Source organism: Pituophis catenifer, unplaced genomic scaffold (genome assembly GCF_029215685.1).
Source record: "Pituophis catenifer annectens isolate HBS135680 unplaced genomic scaffold, rPitCat1.0.hap2 SCAF_2, whole genome shotgun sequence".
Classification (NCBI taxonomy): domain Eukaryota; kingdom Metazoa; phylum Chordata; class Lepidosauria; order Squamata; family Colubridae; genus Pituophis; species Pituophis catenifer.
Genome location: NW_027256882.1, coordinates 296,625,682 through 296,644,810, shown reverse-complemented (window position 1 = coordinate 296,644,810; position 19,129 = coordinate 296,625,682). Strand labels below are relative to the sequence as shown.

The window sequence follows — 19,129 nt, the reverse complement described above, 5'->3', positions numbered from 1 at the left end:
TCGGCGCCCCATTGGTTGCGAAACCGGAAGGGATGGTCCGACGGCCGGCCGGCCGGGCTTTCTTCCCGGAAGCGGAAGCGCGGCGGAGGCCTTGGAGCGGCGGACCGGCGCTGGGCGGGAGGCGCGATGCTGGCGCTGCGGGCGGCGCGCGGGGTCTCCGGCGGGCGGCCGTGGCGGCTGCTGCTGCTGCGGGAGGTGCGGGGCGCTGCGGGGCGGGGGGCGAGGGGCGGGGCTGGCGCTGCGGGGGCGGGGCTCCGTCCCAGCCCCCCAGCGCCCCCAGCCTCTCCCTGGTGGTCTTGCAGGGCGCCCGGCGGGCGGGTCCCGGGCCTGCGCGGAGGAGCGCCTCGGGGCTGCCCATGAACACGCTGGTGCTCTTCGTGCCGCAGCAGGAGGCCTGGGTGGTGGAGCGCATGGGCCGCTTCCACCGCATCCTCGAGCCGGTAAGAGCCGCGGGGGCACCCAGGAGGGCATCTAGTCGGGCTCCGTCGCCCCGGCCGCCCCGGGAGGCTCTGTCCCTTCCGAGCCCCGGCCGCCTCTCCAGCGATCCTGTGCTGAGCCCCCCCCCGCCCAACTCAACCTCACTCACTCCCACCCAGTCACATGACCTCCCCCTCCCCCCCCCAGCCAGGCCTACCCAGGTTTTGTGGCTCCCCGTGTTTTCTTTTCTGTGTTCTGTGTTCAGGTTCCCAGAAAAATGCAGCTCTTTCGTCCCCATGCTGTAGCTCCCTGTCGGCTGAACCCATCCCTGGCTGCCCCTGCCCCTCGCCCTCCCCTCCCAGTCACTCCTTGCCTAGCCTGAGAAGCTCTCCGCCCTGAGACATTGGCCCGGCCTGGCTGCGGCTGATGCTCTGCATCGTAATGGGCTCCAGGAAGAAGAGGGGACACTGTCTCCCCCATTGTGAAGCGCGTTAAATTTAACTGTGCTGCAAGAGCAGCGGGCAGGCTATGGAGGTGTCAAGAGCAGCGGCATCGGCTGCAGCCGGGCCAGGCCGGGCCAGTGTTTCAGGCCTAAAACAAGTTGCACGTCTCCCCAAGCAACCGAGGTGCGTGCAACACCAACAAGGGCCGGAAGAAGAGGCAAGTACAGGGCCGCTTCTCTCCCGCTCTGGAATATGGAGTGAGTCTCCATCCGCCGCCGCCCTTACCTTCTCAGGGCAGACAAGGAGCGACTGGGAAGAGAGGGGGAGGGGCGGGTCCAGCCAGTGGTGAGTTCAGCCAACGGAGCCACAGCAGAGGGACGAAAGAGCCACGGGTTGCCTTAAAGCAAGCAGGTCTGTCAAGGGGCAGCCAGTCTTTGCCTCCCCCCAAACCTCCTTGCCCTGGTTGGGATTAGATGCTGTCTCTGCAGGGTTGCTGCCAAGCGTGGTCACCTGCCCCATCAGCAGCCTTCCTGACCGGTTGGAGCCTTCCCCCCCCGGGAACCGGGATGGGGGACGCACCCCCCTCTGTTGTGAGCACCCTGGCTGAGTCCTCTAGGCAGGAGTCCCACCCCAAGGGGCTGCTTAGCAGAGCTTGGGCTCACGGCAGCCTTCCTGCCTTCCTGCCATTTCCTCCTCTGCTTGCTGTCTTCTTACAGGTAGTCCTTGACTTACAACCACAACGGAGTCCAAACTTTATGTTAAGTGAGAAATTTGTTAAGTGAGTTTTGCCCCGTTTTATGACCTTTCTTGCCATAGTTGTTAAGTGAATCACTGCAGCTGTTAAGTTAGTAACATGGTTGTTAAGTGAATCCGGCATCCCCATTGACTTTGCTTGTCTGAAGCTTGCAAAAGGGCTCACGTGACCCCGGGACACTGCGACCGTCATAAAGATGAATCAGTTGCCCAGCATACAAATGTAAGTCACATGACCATGGGGCTGCTTCAACAGTCCTAAGGGTGAAAAATGGTCATAAGTCCATTTTTTCAGTGCCGTTGTAACTTCAAATGGTCACTAAACGAACCGTTGTAAGTCGAGGACTACCCGTATTACCTTTTCTCCCACGTGCCCAGAAAAACGTGGAGCTGGCTGTACAATTGTCAATTAAGGGTGGTGGCGATGGGCTGCCTACGGACTTGAGCGTGTTCCTAAAAAACGCCTGGGCGTGGCTCAATTAGCCAGAGAGAGCCGGCTGCCACCGCAATGCTTGTGAGTGTGAGTTGCGTGGGGAATGAATGAGCCCCTCTAAGCTCAGTTTTCTCAGATCGTTCACTTCAGGGGGGAAAGGTCAAGCCTAGTCCAGCCTTGGGGAGGGAAGAGAGTGGGAAGCATCTCTTGCCTGGCTGCAGCTGCTTTTCCCCCCAAGGGCTGGAGGGTTTTAAGGAGAGTCCAGACAGCGCCCTCTTTAAGGATGGTCTGTTTGGTTTTGCGGTGTATTACAGGGGGTTGGACTAGATGACCTTGGTGGTGGCTGTTTCACCATGAGGTTTTCTAGTAGAGCTTGGATGGCCGTTTGTCTTGGTCCCTCCAAGCTTGCGATGCTGTGATTGTTGGGCATCCAGAGATGATTTCGTGGAGAGAAAAGGATGATTCTTGTCCTTTGCTGATCCTTGCTAGGGACTGAATTTCCTCATCCCACTCCTAGACCGCATCCGCTACGTCCAAAGCCTCAAGGAAATTGTCATCAACGTGCCAGAGCAGTCGGCTATTACTCACGGTGAGGTGGCCTGGCTGGGGGGGCGGAGGAGCCCTGGGGGGGAGTGGGGGTGCATGGTGGGCCTTTTGACCATTCAGAGATGAGCCCAACTGAGTTGAGGCGGCCTTGATTGGATTGGCTGCCTGTAGTTGCCAGTCGGGTGCCAGCAGTCTGGCTTCATAGTCCCTGCTGGAGCCTAAACCCTGAAGTGTTCAAGGATGAGCCGCCCAAACTCTGACCAAACATGTGGGCCATGATAATAATGCTGGGCTGCCTCATTGCAATGATTCAAGGCAGCATGCCGTGACTTTAAAACTCCTGTTAGGAATGACAAGCAGCTTCCAGGTGCCCTCAACGGCTCTCTAAAAGGATGCAAATGACCAGCTGTCTGCAAGGAATATAAATCCTTCCCTTCCCTGCCATTCAGTCAGAGCTGAAGAAGCTTCTCAGATGAGAAGCGAAACGTCTTCAAAGAATAACCAGAAAGTCCAGTTGCCTCCTGAAAAAGCACTTTTGGACAAGTAGCTTGAAAGCAGAAAGCTGGGGGTAGTCAGAGGGTCATTGATGGTGTCCAGAGATGCACTCGGACTGAACATAAGAGCAGAAAGCGGTCAGGCCCATTCGCTTTGACTCCACTTAGCCCGGCTCTTTAGCCCACTTCCTTGGATGTATGATGCCTGTGGGGGCTGTTGCTCTTTGTTTTGGTTGACGAGGCGAGAGCCTTGTATTAGCGGTCCAAGTGCTGGATTGATTTCCGGCATCTGGGCCATCCCTAAAGCTTTGCTCTATGGGTGATCGAGGTTCCCTTGGCTTCCGCTGAAAGAACTCCTGTGCCCTTGCAGATAACGTGACCCTCCAGATCGACGGGGTTCTCTACCTGCGCATCATGGATCCCTACAAGGTATCAGGCGGACGCTCCGAACAGAATAATTGGGACTCTTCAAGTCAGTGGGGCTGGGGGCCTCTCGGAACTGCTCTTCCTCCATGGTTTTAATCTGCACAGATTTTGGAGGTTTGGCAGATGAAAGCAGAAGGATCTCTTTTGAGTTGACCTTTTCTAGGGCCAGGACTACATCGGGCTCAGAAAGTCAAGGCCTTTCCCCTTGACGGTGGCTCTGGCCCTTCTGCCTGGCCTGGAAGGAGTTCACTTATTTCCCGGTTCCTTTCTTCTGATGCCTCTAGGCTAGTTACGGGGTGGAGGATCCCGAGTATGCCGTCACTCAGCTTGCCCAGACCACCATGCGATCCGAGCTGGGCAAGCTCTCCCTGGATAAAGTCTTCCGGGTAAGCAACAGAAGAGAAGGAAGTCCCCCCTCCCCTCCCCCACCCATGCACTGGGCAAGAGAAGAGCAGGGTGTCGGGCTTGTCCCAATTTGGGCATTTAGGAAAAAAAGACCCTCGACTCTACTTGTGAAGTGAAAGGTTTACTTTTCTAAAGGAGAGCGGTTACAGCAAAAGCAAAGCCGGATCTGAATATTCCCACTCAAAGCCTGTGCGTTTCCCTCTTACCTGGCTCTCACCAGTCCATCGGTGTCCAATGATGTTTGAATTAAGTGTTTTGGAAATGGCTTTGAGGTTTGGTGCCTCTTTGGTGCAGTTTTGCATTCTGTTCTCATGGCCATCCTTGAACAGCTGGTCTGTCCGGATTCACACCTCTGGTTCCTGTCACCCTGTCTTTCCCCCCTTCTAGCTCCCCAATCTCTCCCCCCCCCACACACACACACTTTATGGCAGCATGCCAGCTAAGCGAGTTATGCTGAAGATGGCAGACCTGACACAGGGGCTGTCTCCCCAGGGTTTTATGTAAATAATCTAGATTAAGCACCTGGCTGTCAGTGCAAGGGGTCTTTGGCTGAAGAGAGCAATGTAGCCTTCTCCTCTGACAAAAATCCTGTTGAGGCAAAAGCTAAAGGGCCGCTCAGCAACTCCTGAAGGATGTGGAGGGACCAGGAGGTGATTGTAGAGCCCAGAACGAGGTGCTCCATCTGCCCAATGGCCCTTGGCTGCCTCATAGGATGGGTGGGGCCTGAGCAGGGCTGGGCCAAGGAAGCTAATGGGGAGGGGGTCAGGATGGGCTGTCTTTGCGCTCTGCCCTTGCTGGGCTCTCTGACTCCATCCTTGTCCCGTCCAGGAGCGTGAATCCCTCAATGCCAGCATTGTGTATGCCATCAACCAGGCCTCGGACTACTGGGGCATCCGGTGCCTGCGCTACGAGATCAAGGACATCCACGTGCCCCCCCGAGTGAAAGAGTCCATGCAGATGCAGGTCAGGCTGGCATTCCTGGGCGGAGGAAGCCTTTCCAGGTGGCACCGCCCTTGTAGGTGGTGGGCCGTGTTGCCACCTGGCGCTGGGCTTTCTTCGTTCTGGTGCGTCTCCTTTCACCAGCTGCCTGGCTGTTGCTGGAATGAGGGCGATGCAGGTCATCTGTGCCAAAAGAGGGGCCTCCCTGGCCTAGCTTGGCCCTGTCTTTGCACAGGATTTGGGGCTCGGGGTTTGTAGAAGGAGCCACAGCTGAACTCCTGTAGTCCTGACCTGGGGACGGGTCCTTTTGTCAGGAGGCGAGACGATCCCCACTGAAAGACACTGTTGCTTTTAGGTGGAGGCCGAGAGGCGCAAGAGGGCCACCGTCTTGGAGTCCGAAGGGATTCGAGAATCTGCCATCAACGTGGCCGAGGGGAAGAAGCAGGCCCAGATCCTGGCTTCAGAGGCTGAGAAAACGGAGCGGATTAACGAGGCTGCCGGTACGGCGAGCGCAGAAACTGCTTATTGCAGGGAGGTTTGGCCCAAAGCGCAGCTCTTTTCCTCTGCCATGTGTGGTGCCCATATCTGGCACCGGTGGGCCAGGAGCACTGAGGAGATGGGTGCCCAGGAGGAGACGTCTTTGGGGCAGCCCAGACGCTGGAGGTCCCGGCCTTTTTCGAGGGAGGCCTGACACTTTGGCTAAAGGCTCCTTCCAAGCAGCCTGGACCAAGAGTGCTGTGTTTGGTTGACGGAAGGCTCAGGCCGCCTCCCTCCCCTTCTCTGCACCCCCTCTTCTCTGGGGAGGGGAAAGGAGCTGCGATTTATTTCCCCTCTCCCCCTGCAGGAAGGCCTCAGCCCAAACGCCCTCTGAGGGGCCAGGCGAGGCACCTGGGAGGAGAGCCCGCCTGGGTGGGGCCACCTCAGACTCCCTTGGGCTTGTCTCTCTTTCAGGGGATGCCAGCGCCATCCTGGTGAAGGCCCAAGCCAAGGCCGAGGCCATCGGACTCCTGAGCATGGCTCTGACCCAGCAGGTGATCGCGGGGGGGCTGGCTGCGTCGGGGGCTGTCCCTCTTTGCACCTGGAATGAGGGCTCCAAGCGAACTCTTGGGTGGGGCCGCTTGCTGGGGGCGATTCCAGGTTCATGAGGGGCGAAGGGAGGTGGGGGGACTGTCTGTTGGAGGCCCTGGGTTCTAAAGAGACAGTTTGGTCTAGTGGTTAAGTACCAGACTAGAAAACCAGAGACCATGAGTTCAAATGCTGCCACTCTCTCAGACCAACTAATCTCACAGGGTGGTTGTGGGGAAAATAGGAAGAGGAATGTGTGCTGGTTGCCTTGAGCTATTTGTAGAAAGAATAAAGGCAGGGAATGAATGAATGAATCTCCTGCTGCTTCCACACACACACCCCCAGCACCCCCCACGCACAAAGGTTTCCTCTGAAGAAGAGTGAAGGGGAGGGCTGGGTGGAAGGTTCCTGGGTGGGACGGAGGTTGTACTCGGCCCAACTCAGCTGGTCTGGGGTCCAGGCTCAGGGAGCACCACTCTTGGAGGTGGGGAAAGGGGAGGCCTGGGTATTGCCAGGTTGGAGGGCCCCCTCTGCTCATTTCCATTCACTGGGCGTAGAGGCCCCCTTCCTGCTGCCCAGGCACAGCAGCCTTGATTGTCCTCTGGGCAGGAATGAAAAAGTGGACAAATGACCCGTTGGTTGACTCAGGAGGTTATCCTGCTTTGGGCGAGGGAAGAGCCAAACGGGGGCTTCAGGGTGTCCTTTCTCTCTGGGTGGGAGAAGGCTGAAAAGGCCCCTCCCCTCCCTCACCCCCCCCCCCAGCTGCCTTTGGCTCACGCTTCCTCTTCTCTCCCAGAATGGCAACATGGCGGCTTCTCTGTCGGTGGCTGAGCAGTACGTGCAGGCCTTCTCCCAGCTGGCGAAGGAGTCCAACACCATCCTCCTGCCCACCAGCACCGGAGACGTGACCAGCATGGTCACCCAGGTCAGTCTGGAGCCTAGGAGGGGAGCCTGGGAGTTGCAGGCTGCCGCACAGGCCGAAACTGGGCAGGCAGCGGGAGGGAAGCCCAGCTGAACCCCCCCTGCAGAAGCACGGAGCCAGGGGAGGAGGGGGCAGACGCCCGCTTGGCTCAAAGGCAGGGGACTTGCCCTTGAGGGAAGGGAGGGGTGGGGGGCCACTGGAAATCAAGGCGACTGCAGCAGGGAGGCGGCTTGAGCCAGTCTTGGGGACCTTTTGGGGTGGGGGTTCGGAAGGGAAGAGCTGCTGCTCTTCCAGTGTCCCGACCCCTGGAGAAGGTGTCTCGGAGGCCCTGGCAGCCTCAGAGGCCTTAGAGATGGCAGTGGCGGCCTTGCTTCTCCTATCTGGAGATGGGATTGGGGGGGGGGGGCTCCCTGGCTGCAGAGGCTGTGACTGCTAGATGGGAGTTGCAACACCCAGGGGGCTCTGTATGGGCATGGGGTGCCCCCTACCTTGACTGAGATGGGGAGATGCCCGTAGATGGGGAAAAGGGCCCTATGGGGTGAGCAAGACCCCAGGGTTAGGTGGGGCCTGGGCAGAGAGGCTACTATGGCGCCCCAAAGGATTGAGGGGGGCTTGAATGCTTTGCAGCTTTTTGAAGGGTTCTTTTGCGGTGGGGGATGAGCAGCCAGTCCCCCCAAGGAAGGACCCACCACCCGGGCAGAGCCCCACCTCCTTGGTGACGACCCTCTTGCTTTCTTCTTCCGCAGGCCATGTCCATCTATTCCTCCCTGAACAAGACTCAGGCGCCCCCCGAGAGCCTGGAGGACCCCGCTGCCTCCCCCCAGTCGGCACAGCAGCCCCCCAGCAGCAGTAGCTACGTGGACCTGGAGCAGTCGAGCACCAGCTAGCGGGAGGCCTCGGCCATGGGGCGGGAGAAGCACCCCCTCCCCCCTCCCCCCAAGGACTGCTCCCCAAGGAGCCCCCGACTATTCCTGGTTTATTTTTGGATTGGATTGAATCATGTTGTAATAAAAGGAGATGGCAGAGCCTGTGTCGGCAGCCGTGGGGCGGATGGCGGGGTGGGAAGCGTCTCCACCGGGGTGGGGGTGGGGGGGAGGGCAGAGGGGCTCTTGCTAGGGAAGCAGCTGGGAGCCGCCGCAGTTGGTTCCTCCAGCCGGTAGGGGCCGCCCCCGCGGCCGCTCCCCCCGCCCTCTCGCTCGCCCGCCCGGCCCCTTCCGCCCCCCGCGCCCTCTTCCGGCGGTGGGGGGGGCGTGGCCAGGGCCCAAGGGCGCGGGATGGGGACGGGGCGGCGGGCGGCGGCTCTGCCGGTGGCCTGGGCGGCGCTGCTGTCGTGCGCGGCGCTGGCGCTCTTCGCGGGCGGCTTCCTGCTGATGCGGCTGGAGCTGGGGCAGCGCAGCGCCTGCGCCCTCCCGCCGGGCCCTCGTCCTTGGCCGGGCGGCTCCGGGTCCTGCTGGCTGCCGGCGCGCTTCCCGCGGGCGGTGCTGGTGCTGATCGACGCGCTGCGCTTCGACTTCGCCGCGCCGCCCCGGCCTCTCCCGCCCAGGCCCTTCGAGGGGCGGCTGCTGGCCCTGCGGCGCCTGGCCCTGCGGAGGCCCCGCCACGCCCGCCTCTACCGCTTCCGCGCCGACCCGCCCAGCACCACCATGCAGCGGCTGAAGGCGCTCACCACGGGCTCCCTGCCCACCTTCGTCGACGCCGGCAGCAACTTCGCCTCCTACGCCGTCCGGGAGGACAACCTGCTCTGGCAGCTGGCCAGCAACGGTGGGCCGCGGCGCTGGTCCTCTGGGAGGAGGCTGCATCCTGGGGGTCCGCCAGCCCCAGTTCCTGAGGGCGGGAGAGGCGCCGGTGGAGAGCGTGGAAACCGACCCCCCCCTCCCCCTCCCCTCGCCTGGAAGCCCCCAGCTTCTTTCCCAAAGGCGCTTTTCCGAAGAGGCCGCGGGGCTTCCTGCTCTTTCTGTGAAGCTTCTTGGATGAGAAGCGAAGCGTCTTCCAAGGAAAGCCCGGAAGCCCCGAGGCCTCTGGGAAGAAGCGCCTTGGGAAACAACGGTGACCTGCACGATGGCGGAGAATCTCCACAGGCAGCCAGTTCTGGGATGCGCCTTGGTTGCCACCGCTGCTCGTTCCCAGCCTTCCGATATCGGCTGGCTCGAGCGACCTTCCCGCCCCGCCCCGCCCCGGCCTCCCTGCGTGGACGGTAAAAGAGGCCCCGCTGCCTTCCGCCTCCTCCGGGGCCCATGGAAGCAGCCCCGTTGCTGCGGCCTCTTGGGCGGTGCTTGGAATGGGCTCTTCCATGCTTGTCCCGCGATCGGGCGCCCTGGGATCCGTCCCTGTCCGTTGCTGCATGATTTGACCTCCCGCCCCAAAAGGGAGAGTCCTAGGCCACTGGTTCTCAACCTTTGCTTCACCATGGACCCCTTTAAATAGCCTTTGGTGGCCACGGACCCCCCAGGACTTAAGATTCACATCGTGACATTTCTTCAAGCCTTCGGGAGCCCCCTGTGATGACGTCATCCCCGGGGGGGAGGGGGGTCCACAGACCACAGGTTGAAAGCCGCGGAGGGCCCCTGAGCAGAGGGACGTGGGATGCAAAGTCAGGAGCAGGGTTGCTGTCCTACCCCTCAAGGAGAACAGGGTGTATTTCCAGGCTTTTGTTTCATGGGTGGAAAGATGTCCCTTTCTCAGAAATCCTGGGACTTGGTCCACACAGTCGCATCAATCCAAAAAGCCTATTGGACATAAAGGGTGTTCATCCTGGCTGGGAAATCTAGCTCTTGATCCCTCTCCCCAAACTTTGGACTCGGGGTGTGAGTAGACCCAACACCCTCTACCATTTCAGTCTCTTCTTTAAACACTGGAGGTTTTTAAGAAGAGACGGGACAACCATTTGTCTGGAATGGTATAGAGGGTTTCCTGCCTGAGCAGGGGGCTGGACTAGAAGACCTCCAAGGTCCCTTCCAGCTCATTCTATTCCCGAGAGAGAGAGAGAGAGAGAGAGAGAGAGAGAGAGAGAGAGAGAGACCCTTGGAGAAAGAGCAGGAATGAGGCTTCCTAGAATTGGAGGAGGCAGTGCTGGTGGAGCAGGAGCAGGTGTTATGCCCAGGGTTTGGGCTCTGTTGCCACCTGCTGGTTGCCATTGCTGGGATCTCTCCTCCTTTGTGCCTCTGCCAACGTTCCCCCCCTCCCCCACTCCTCTTTCAGGGAAAAAAGTGGTCTTCATGGGGGACGACACCTGGGAGGGCCTCTTCCCTCAGGCCTTCCACCGGGCCCACTTCTTCCCTTCCTTCAACGTCAAAGACCTGCACACGGTGGACAGTGGGATCTTGCAGCATTTGTACCAGACAGGTGAGCAGCGGCCCTGGTCCTGCCTGGGAGGTTGGGGGGTGAGGGAGGTCGAAGTCAGAGGGGAAGGACTCTCCAGCTAGGAAGTGATCCAGATTTTGCTAAGAAAATGCTTTTTAATCGCTTTTGTAACGTAGTCAAGATGGTGGCCAAATAACCTCAAAGCCCACAATCCATTTTCTGTCAGTTTCACAAATAAGAACAGGTCCTCCTTCCTTGGCTGTTCTTGCCCTGACCTGACCCTTGAACGGAGGAATTTAAAAAGAGAATCCCAGCTTCAGCTGCCCCTGACTGCCTGGCCATGGAGCTCTGCCATCTCCAACCTTTCTGGCTTTGGGGACCCGGGTGGGTGGGTGTGGGGGGGGAGAGAGGAGATGGTTCCAGGTGCACACAGGCACAGCTCCATTTGCGCAAGCAGCAGGTACCATAGGCACCTATCGCTCGTATAAACGGAGCCCTGCTCGTTGCCCTACCCACTGCACGCACAAGTGGAGCACAGTGCTCGCCTCCCGCTTCCACAGCCCGCTTCTGATGGGCCCAGGGCCCGGTGAGTGGGCCCCGATCCAAGGGTTGGAGACCCCTGATGTAGCTCTTTCCCCTCCCCTCTCTCGTCTTTTGCCCTCCTCTCCCTGGTTGAATCCATGCGCTGCTTTTGCCCTGCAGTGGAGAGAGAGAGACGGCTCAGAGCGGCCTCTGTCCTTCCTTCCTGCCCTCCCTTTTCACCTTTGACCTCTTTCTCCCCTCTTTCCTGTGCCACAGTGGACAGTGACGAATGGGATCTACTTATTGCCCATTTCTTGGGTGTGGATCACTGTGGTCACAAACATGGACCAGATCACCCCGAAATGGCCAAGAAGCTCTCCCAGATGGATGAGATGCTCAGGTGAGTTGGAAGTGGAGAGGGAGCCCTCCCCCAGTGTGGCTGCCCCTCCTCCCCCTAGCCTCGCCTGGCAAAATGGCAGGCAGCTTTTCCACCGGCTGCCCTTATCCAGTACAGGGCACAATCGTCCAGCCAGGGGCTGTTGGGGTGTGGCTGCTTCTAAAAGGGCACCTTGGCTATTTTCACCGGCCTGTGCTGCACTGGGGCAGGCCAAGAGCCTGTAGCTTAAGTTCTATATTGTTGATGGACAGTTCACTGGTTGACCACCTGGGAAATGACACGCTCCTCCTGGTGGCAGGGGACCACGGCATGACCGCGACCGGGGACCACGGGGGAGACAGCGATGAGGAGCTCGATGCGGCTCTCTTTGTGTACAGCAAGGCTCCGCTCTTCCAGGACCCTCCCCCTGAGGTGAGCTGGAAGGGCACCTGGCCAGCACGAGCGGCCCTGCAAAAACAGGGCTGGCGCTGCCAGGTGGGTGATGTCTTTGGGAGGAAGGACGAGCCCTGAGCTGCCATTGGGTGTGTCAATTCAATTTTATTTATTGATTAGCCCATTGGGCCATATCAAGTGCATTGGGTGTGTCCTTGGGCAAGGTTACCTGCAGCCTTTTGGGAATTCCTTTTGCCGGTGGTCTTGATGGAATCATGGTCAGTAGCCACACCTCCGGCACGCAGAGCCAGGTGGCTGGTCCCTGACGAGAGGCTGGGTGAAGAAGTGGGTGCCTTCCAGGAGGTCTCTTCCCATCTTCGCCCCGTCATTTGTTCCCCATTCCTCCTCAGGAGCCCCAGACGGTCCCACAGGTGAACCTGGTGCCCACCCTGGCTCTCTTGTTGGGGGTGCCAGTGCCATATAGCAACATTGGGGAAGTGATGGCTGACCTCTTTGCAACCGAGGGAGACAAGGCCTCCTCGCTCCGTGCCCAGCTGGCAGCCTACGACATCAATGCCAGGCAGGTAAGAGTGGCTCCCCACCCGTGGGGCCTTCAGAAGTCAGATCTTGGTGCAGGACTTAGAAGGCAGGCTAACTCTGCCGGGAGTTCAGTCCCAACCAGAGAGTGCTGTAAAGTCTATGGGGCACTATAGAAGTCTATGCGCTATTGCTAAGAAGACAGCCAAAAGGCCCCCCACTCAGAGTTCAGCAGGGGATTCACTCTCCAGCTGCCCCTCACAGCACAGAAGCTGTCGCTGAACCCGTGTGCACTGCAGATGTAGTTGGCCTGGCAGCCGCAAGGCTGAAAAGCTCTGGGTGAGGCTTGGGAGGCCATGCTGATCTTGGGAGACCCTTAGTGAAGCGCCCCCTCCCCTCCCCCTGGCTGAAACGGCCTCTCCGGGCCTCTGAGTAGCTGATCTCTTGGCCCGGGCAGGTGGACCGCTTCCTGCACTCCTACGCAGAGGCTGCTCAGGACCTCCCGGCGAAGAAGCTGCGGCACCTTCAGCGACTCTTCCGCTCTGCCGTGGAGGAGCACGAGCGCCTCTCGGCCCAGGAGGCCTCTCTGGCGCTGCTGCCGCAGATGGAGGGGCTCCGGACGCGTTTCCAGCAGTACCTGCGAGAGGCCCGGGCCGTTTGTGCCGAGTCCTGGGCCCGCTTCCATCCTGGCTGCATGGTGGCCGGCTGCGCCCTCTTGACCTCCTCCTGCCTGCTGTGCTACGTGGCCTCCCGACTGGCCACTCGCCTGGACTTCTCCTACCGCCACTTCTTCCTCTACCCCTTGCTCTGGGGGGTGGCAGGGGCGGCCCTGCTGGGGCTGGCTCACCTCCTCAGGGGGGGCAGAGCTGACCTCCTCCTGCTGTCCGCCTGGGGGGCAGCGGCTTCCCAGCTGGGCTTCTTCTGGCACTGCTGGGCCAGGCGCCCCCCAGCCCTGCACGCGGCTGGCCTCTGCCCCCCTTTCAACGGGTTCAGCCTGAAGCCCAGGCTTTGGGCGGGGCCAGGTCTGTCCCTGGGCATCCTGTTCCTGCGTTGCGCTGCCATGCTTTCGGACAGCTTTGTCGTGGCAGAGGGCCAGGTGGTGCCCTTTCTACTCACCTCCCTGGTGCTGCTGGAGGCGCTGAAGCTGCAGTGGAAGGGCAGGCTGGACGGCTCCCTGCTCTGCTGGCAGCTGCTGGCCACCCTGGGCACCGTGGTGCTGTGCGCACGGCTGTCGGGGCTTTTCCGGAAGTGCCGGGAGGAGACCCCTGCTTGCCAGACCGCCCCCATCTTGGGCGCCCTCTCCAGTGTGCAGGAACCGAGGACCAAGAACCTCTATTACGGCCTGTGCCTGGGGGTGCTGGCCAGTCTGGTGTGGGGCACCCGCTGCTGGCTGCGCCATTACGGCAACCTGAACAGCCCCTGCGCCCTGGTGCTTTTTGTGCGCTGGGGGTTCCCGCTCCTGGCCCTGGCCCTGGCCGGTTACTGGGCCATCACCTCTGGCGCCGAGGAGACGCTGATCAAGCGCCACGCCTGGGCCCAGCTGGCTCTGGAGGCCTTCCCCCGCGGGATCTACCTCTTGGTGATGGGCGGCCTCCTCCTGGTTTTGTGGAAACCCGTGACCGTCTTTCTGGAGGGCAGCCAAGAGCCCCCTCTTGTGTCCTCCAGCTCCGAGCCCTTGATCCCCCAGCTGTACCGCCGGATGCAGGAGTCCCTGAAGAGCCGGCTGGAGGAGGAGCCGGGCAGCTGCAGGGCCACGGTGGCAGCCTATGGGCTGGGCAGCGTCTATTCGGCCGCCTTGCTCATCTCCCTGGCCCTGCTGGCCTTCCTGCTGATGACTCTGCACACGGAGCGGCTCAGCCTGGCCTTCCTCCTGCTGTTTGTGGAGGCCTTCGCCCTGCTGTGGATGCACGCCTGCGCCAGGGCCCTCTCCTCCTCTGCACACTCGGGTGAGTCCGGGAATCCCGGCACGGCCCTGGCAAGAGGCTCTGGAAGGAATCGGCAAAAAGCACAAAGCACCTTCTTAGAACGCAGCTAGCTAAACTCAGGGCAGGGTAGCTGGAGCCGGGAGTCTCGGCTGTGAAGGGAAGCCCCTGGGAAAGGAGGGCAATAGGGCTGGGGGTCTGGCCTGCGAAACAGGCATGGCATCTCAGAAGAAAAGGCGGCTACTTGCTCGTCAGACTGGCAGGGCTGGGGAAGCGAGTCCAGCTTTATCCTCTGGGCAGGTTCATAAAGAGCTAAACGGTGTCACAGCCGGGTCGTAAACTGGATTTCAAAGGCTAAACCGATATCTTGAATTGTGCCTGAGGAGTACCTGGCAACCAGGCAGGGGAGGGTGATGGTGGGCATTGCCTGTCGTCAGCAGAGCCTCTGTGCTGGGTGCAGTCTGAAGAATTTTTAAGGGAAACCCAGGAGAGAGAGGCCAGAGGCTCAAGTAATCCTCCCCCCCCCCCAAGCTCCTAGCAAGCCGAGGGTGGCTAGAAATCCAGCCCACCAGGGAGGGTCTCAGCAGGGCGTTTGAGCCTTGTGGCCCTTGGGGAAGCCAGATCTGCAGTGCACAGACTTTTAGCCCCAGCTTCTGTGCTGTGAGTGGCAGTTGGAGATGCTGATGTGCCTCTGCTGAGATCCCCCCGGGTGGGGGCCTTTGGGCTGGGTTACTTTGCAAGGAGAGCTTTGGGGTGGGGATTCTTGGGCTCTGGCTCTAGACTCTACTGTCCCTCCTCAGATCCTTTCGAGGTGCCGTGGGAAGCCCTGATTGCTTGGGCTCTTGCCGCCGCCCAGTTTTTCTATGCCACCGGCCATCAGCCCGTCTTCCCAGCCATCCACTGGAATGCGGCCTTCGTGGGCTTTCAGCAGGGGCACACCTCCAACCTGCTGCCTGCCCTCCTCATTGGTGCCAACACCTTCGCCTCTCAGATCCTCCTGGCAGGTTAGTTGCGTGCCCGCAGGTGGGGGGGAGGGTCCTGAGTGAATGGCAGCTGCGACAGACAGCGAGCCGAGGGTGGGAGCCAAAGAAGAGCCTCCTGGCAGAGAGTCTGGTCCCTCTGGCGGACAGGTCTTCTCTGCACTTGCAAGGGGCCCGGCATCCCTGGCAAATCAGAGTTGCCCTTTGGCCCTCCTTCAGGAGAGAGCGTGAGGGGGTCTCTGCATCTGGTCTCTCCGAGCTCTTTGGACCCACAACTGAGGAGCGGGGGGAGTGTTGCCTGCCCTTCCTACGTGTGCCAGCCTCCCCAGACATCCCTCTTTCACGCACCCGTGTGATCTGCCTTTTGGTCTCTGTCTCTCGTGATCCCTTTTCTCCCGGGTAGCTGGCTGCCCGTTGCTTCTGCTGTGGCCCTTTGTCTGTGAGGCCACCACCTCCGGGGCCAGGAGACTCAAGACGCAGCTCCAGGACAGGGCGGAGGAGCAGATGATGGAGATGAGGCTCCGGGAGGCACCGGAGCGGTTTTCAGCAGCGCTGCTGCAGCTGGGCCTCCGGTACCTGCTTATCTTGGGGCTTCAGGTATGTGTGCGGGAGAGAAGGCCTTGGAGGGGATTTGGGGCCAACAGATGCCCCGGGGAGTCTCACCTGGTTCATCTGCAACCGGTGGATCCCCAGGTGGTCCTTCTGTGACCCGGTGGAGATTGGGAGCATTTATGATTGATTTATTAAGCAATTTATACAGCTGCCCAGCTTACACATAGGTGAGTCTGAGCATCTTAACAAGATTTTAAAAATCCACCATAAATAGGGAATCCTCGACTTATGACCACAATTGAGCCCCAAATTTCTGTTGCTAAGCAAGACAGTTGTTAAATGAATCTTGCCCCATTTTACGGCCTTTCTTGCCACATTTGTTAATTGAATCACTGCAGTTGTTAAATTAGTAACATGGTTAAGTGAATCCGGCTTTCTCATTGACTTTGCTTGTCACAAAGTCAAAAAAGGGAATCCCGTGACCTTGGGACACTGTGACCGTCATAAATATGAGTCAGTTGCCCAGTGCCTGAAATTTGGTCAAGTGACCACAGCGATGTTGCAACAGCCATGTGAAAATGGTCGTAAGTCACTTCTTTCAATGCCGTTGTAACTTCGAACGGTCACTAAACGAACTGTTGTAAGTCAAGGACTACCTGTAATAAAAATTCATAAATGGCAGCAACAACACACTCAAATCAGCCCCATGGTCGGCTCCATCTCCATTTGGGGGTCCCCCAGCCCGCCCACAGAGCCACGTTTTTAGGGCCCTTTCAAAAAGTAGCAGGGTGGGGCCAATTGTATCGGGGGTGGGATGATATTCCACAAAGAAAGATCCTTTTTCGTGGCCCCAGCAGATGACAGTCCACAGTTGATGGGACTTGTAAGGTGTGCCCTGCCTTCCCCTCCTGGGGGCCGAGTAGGTGTAATGGGGGACACACATCCCATTGTCCCCGAGAAGCCACACCCAGCCGGTGTGTCCCGAGGTCAGCTGAAGGGCCCCTCTTTGGGCAGGGGCTGCCCGCCCTGGACCGCCCTTGGGGACCTCCCCTCTCTGCCTCCCAGGGGGGCCCTTCTCTCCTGAACAGGGGCCAGGGCGGCTGGTCCTGCTGATAAGAGTTGCTGGGGGTGGGTGGGGGAGACGCAGGGTCTGGGTGAGGAGAGACGTGGGCTCTCTGTATGCTTTTTTTGTGAGTTGCTGGCTCAGGTGCGCCTCTCTCCTCTTCTGGCTGGACTGAGCCTCATCCCTCTCTTCTCCTCTCCCGACAGCTTCTGGCTTCTGTTCTGGCAGCCATGATTCTCAGGAGACATCTGATGGTGTGGAAAGTCTTTGCCCCAAAGTAAGTCCCCCCACTAGGTTGGTGCCACATGGCGAGAAGCTCTTTCCCTAACCAACCAACCCCCCCCCCCCACACACACACAGTCCCAAAACCCCCACCGGAAGAGTCAGGGCTGGACTCCTGAGCCTGGACTGCAGGCGGGCGGGTGGGTGAGTTGCAGTGGGGCTGAGCAGAAATCAGGATTCTACTTTGCCAGTTTCCTCCTTTTAGTGCACGCTCAGGTTTGTTAGCTTTAGACAGCTAAAAGCAGAAGAAACGGGTGGAGGGGGGGCTGATGATGAACATGGAGGTTCCTCTGTCAGCCCTGGGATTCCCCACTTAGGCTGCCTGGTCTCCTGGGACACCGGCGGGTATTGCTCAGGATGTAGGAGAGGACTAGGCTGAGCCCGAGGGAGGGAGGGAGGGAGGGAGGGGTCAAGCACACATTATCAGTTTGGCATCCCTTCGCACCCACAAGAGATTGAAGTCCAGCCCTCCTTGAGCTCCTTCTCTTCGCGATAATGGCGAATATCTGTAGCTCCTTGGGTGGAGGATGAGGGTGGAAGTTCCTTCTCTGGGCTTGTGGGTTGGTTTTGTTACCAGGCTAGGTAACAACTTCAGCGGCCTTTAGGGATGTTTCCTGACCACACAAAGCCCTTACGAGCAGAAGAACAGCCACTCCGGCATCCCCTAGACTCCTCTGAAGGCGTCACCTGCTCAAGACGTTACTCAGCCCAGTAACAAAATGTTGGGAAACCAACCCACAAGCTCGGAGAACAAACCTCCACCCTTGGTTCAGATTCTTGGGTAGAGGCAGCATGGATTAAACGTGTGCTTGTTTGGGCACCCTTGGTTCTTGATTTCATGCGCCTGACACGGGCTTTGCAAACTGTGTGTGTGTGTGTGTGTGTGTGTGTGCTTCGTCCATTGCTGACGAGGCCCCACCTGTCAAGCACAAACTTGCTTGCTCCCCACCCCCGCACCCCCGTAGAGGTCCTTCCGCAGGTTCTCTTCGGGGACGGAGGGAGAGAGCTTCTCAGCCGATGGGGAGAGCTGCCCAGGCCCCCGGAGCATCCGTTGCCTGCTGGCCTTGAGCTCACCCTGTGCTGCCTCTCTTCACCCCGGCAGGTTCCTCTTTGAAGCGGTGGGCTTTGTGGTGAGCTGCCTCTTCCTCCTCCTGGGCCTGGGCCTGGTGATGCGGGTGGATTGTGCCGTCAGCAAGTGGTTCAAGCAGGTCATCCTTGCACAGCCCAGATAGCGCAGCAGCAGCGCGAAGGAGCCCGTCGAGGGTCCTCCTTAGGATGAGGGGGGGTCCCGGCCTGCCCTCCAGAGATGCTCTCTGCTTCCTCCCCTTGGGGAGCAAGGGCAGAAGGGGGCAGCCTCGGTTGCAGCACATGGATGGCCGGGAGCTGCCACAGAACAGCTCAGACTTGCCAAGGAGTGGGAAGAAGTTCCGGAGGAAACCAGAGAGAACTTCAGGCCCCTGCGTGCTCGTTTGCTGGGTGCCTGGGGTGCATGGACATCTTGTGGTGGCTGTTCTTTCCCTCCTTGCAATTCTGGAGGATCCAGCAGCTGCCTCCGGAGGAGACACTGCAGCAGAGCGGCTTGGCAGCCCTGGGCAATTCCTCCCAGGGCCGGATGGCATGGAACAGTGTTCTGGGGAGGGAAGCTCCAGCAGGGCCAGGCGGTGGGCAAGGCACCTCGCTGCTGCTCTGGGGCTCCAAGGCAGAAGAAGGCCGGGAGTGGAGGCTGAATGGCCAGATATCTGAAGATCATTGCTGCTGTCACGTTGGGGTGCTAGATTCTGGGTTTGGCTTTTTGAAATAAAAATGCGGATTTTGAGACTGGAGTAGTCGCTTGTGTGCCTGCTCATACGGGCTTTGGAGAGCTAAGAAGGAGCCGCCGGTCTCTGCCCCAGCTGGATCACAGGGGACCCTGAGGCCTCCTTGCCTCACTTGGGGTTCAGTGAAGAAACAGCAGGGGATGCCCTGTGCCAAGTCGGTGTGGGCCTCTCTGCCCCACAAGTGTCCCTCTTTGCTGCCCTGCCCTTCATGTTGGGGGAGGGGCTCTGTTTCTGTGCAGAAGGTCTGCTCTGGCTTCTCGCTTGGTCTTCCACCCATGCAGCCGAGTATCCCCAGTGGGTTTGCCTAGATCCACTGAGCTGGAAGACCTCTGAGCCCGTTTTGAACCAGCCCAGGGAGAAAAGCTTTTGGCTGTGGGTGGCCTCAGTCTGCAGCACCCCAGAGACTCGGAATCTCTTCCACCTGGCGTGACCCACCGCCCCTTTCTCACCTCTGAGTCTTTGCAACTCCTCTTGCCCCCCCTCCTCCCTCCATTCTTCTTTCCAGGTTTTCTCCAGGGGCGAAAAGAGCCATTCGGGTTCAT

The 19,129-nt window shown here is 59.6% G+C and overlaps 2 protein-coding genes across 2 annotated transcripts; both read left to right on the top strand.

Annotated features, from left to right (window-relative positions):
* Positions 1–109: 109 nt before the first annotated feature.
* On the top strand, positions 110–7,871 carry STOML2 (stomatin like 2). The gene is made up of 10 exons (XM_070936035.1): positions 110–195; positions 303–440; positions 2,536–2,635; positions 3,457–3,515; positions 3,797–3,898; positions 4,746–4,880; positions 5,212–5,356; positions 5,808–5,887; positions 6,718–6,846; positions 7,590–7,871. Exons 1-10 carry the CDS (start codon positions 127–129, stop codon positions 7,728–7,730), a joined length of 1,098 nt encoding a protein of 365 aa, XP_070792136.1. The 5' UTR covers positions 110–126; the 3' UTR covers positions 7,731–7,871.
* A 289-nt stretch (positions 7,872–8,160) lies between these two features.
* PIGO (phosphatidylinositol glycan anchor biosynthesis class O) lies at positions 8,161–18,588 on the top strand. The gene is made up of 10 exons (XM_070938994.1): positions 8,161–8,604; positions 10,042–10,185; positions 10,942–11,065; positions 11,314–11,473; positions 11,845–12,018; positions 12,429–13,917; positions 14,694–14,897; positions 15,277–15,470; positions 16,695–16,765; positions 17,873–18,588. Exons 1-10 carry the CDS (start codon positions 8,214–8,216, stop codon positions 18,000–18,002), a joined length of 3,081 nt encoding a protein of 1,026 aa, XP_070795095.1. The 5' UTR covers positions 8,161–8,213; the 3' UTR covers positions 18,003–18,588.
* Positions 18,589–19,129: the final 541 nt, after the last annotated feature.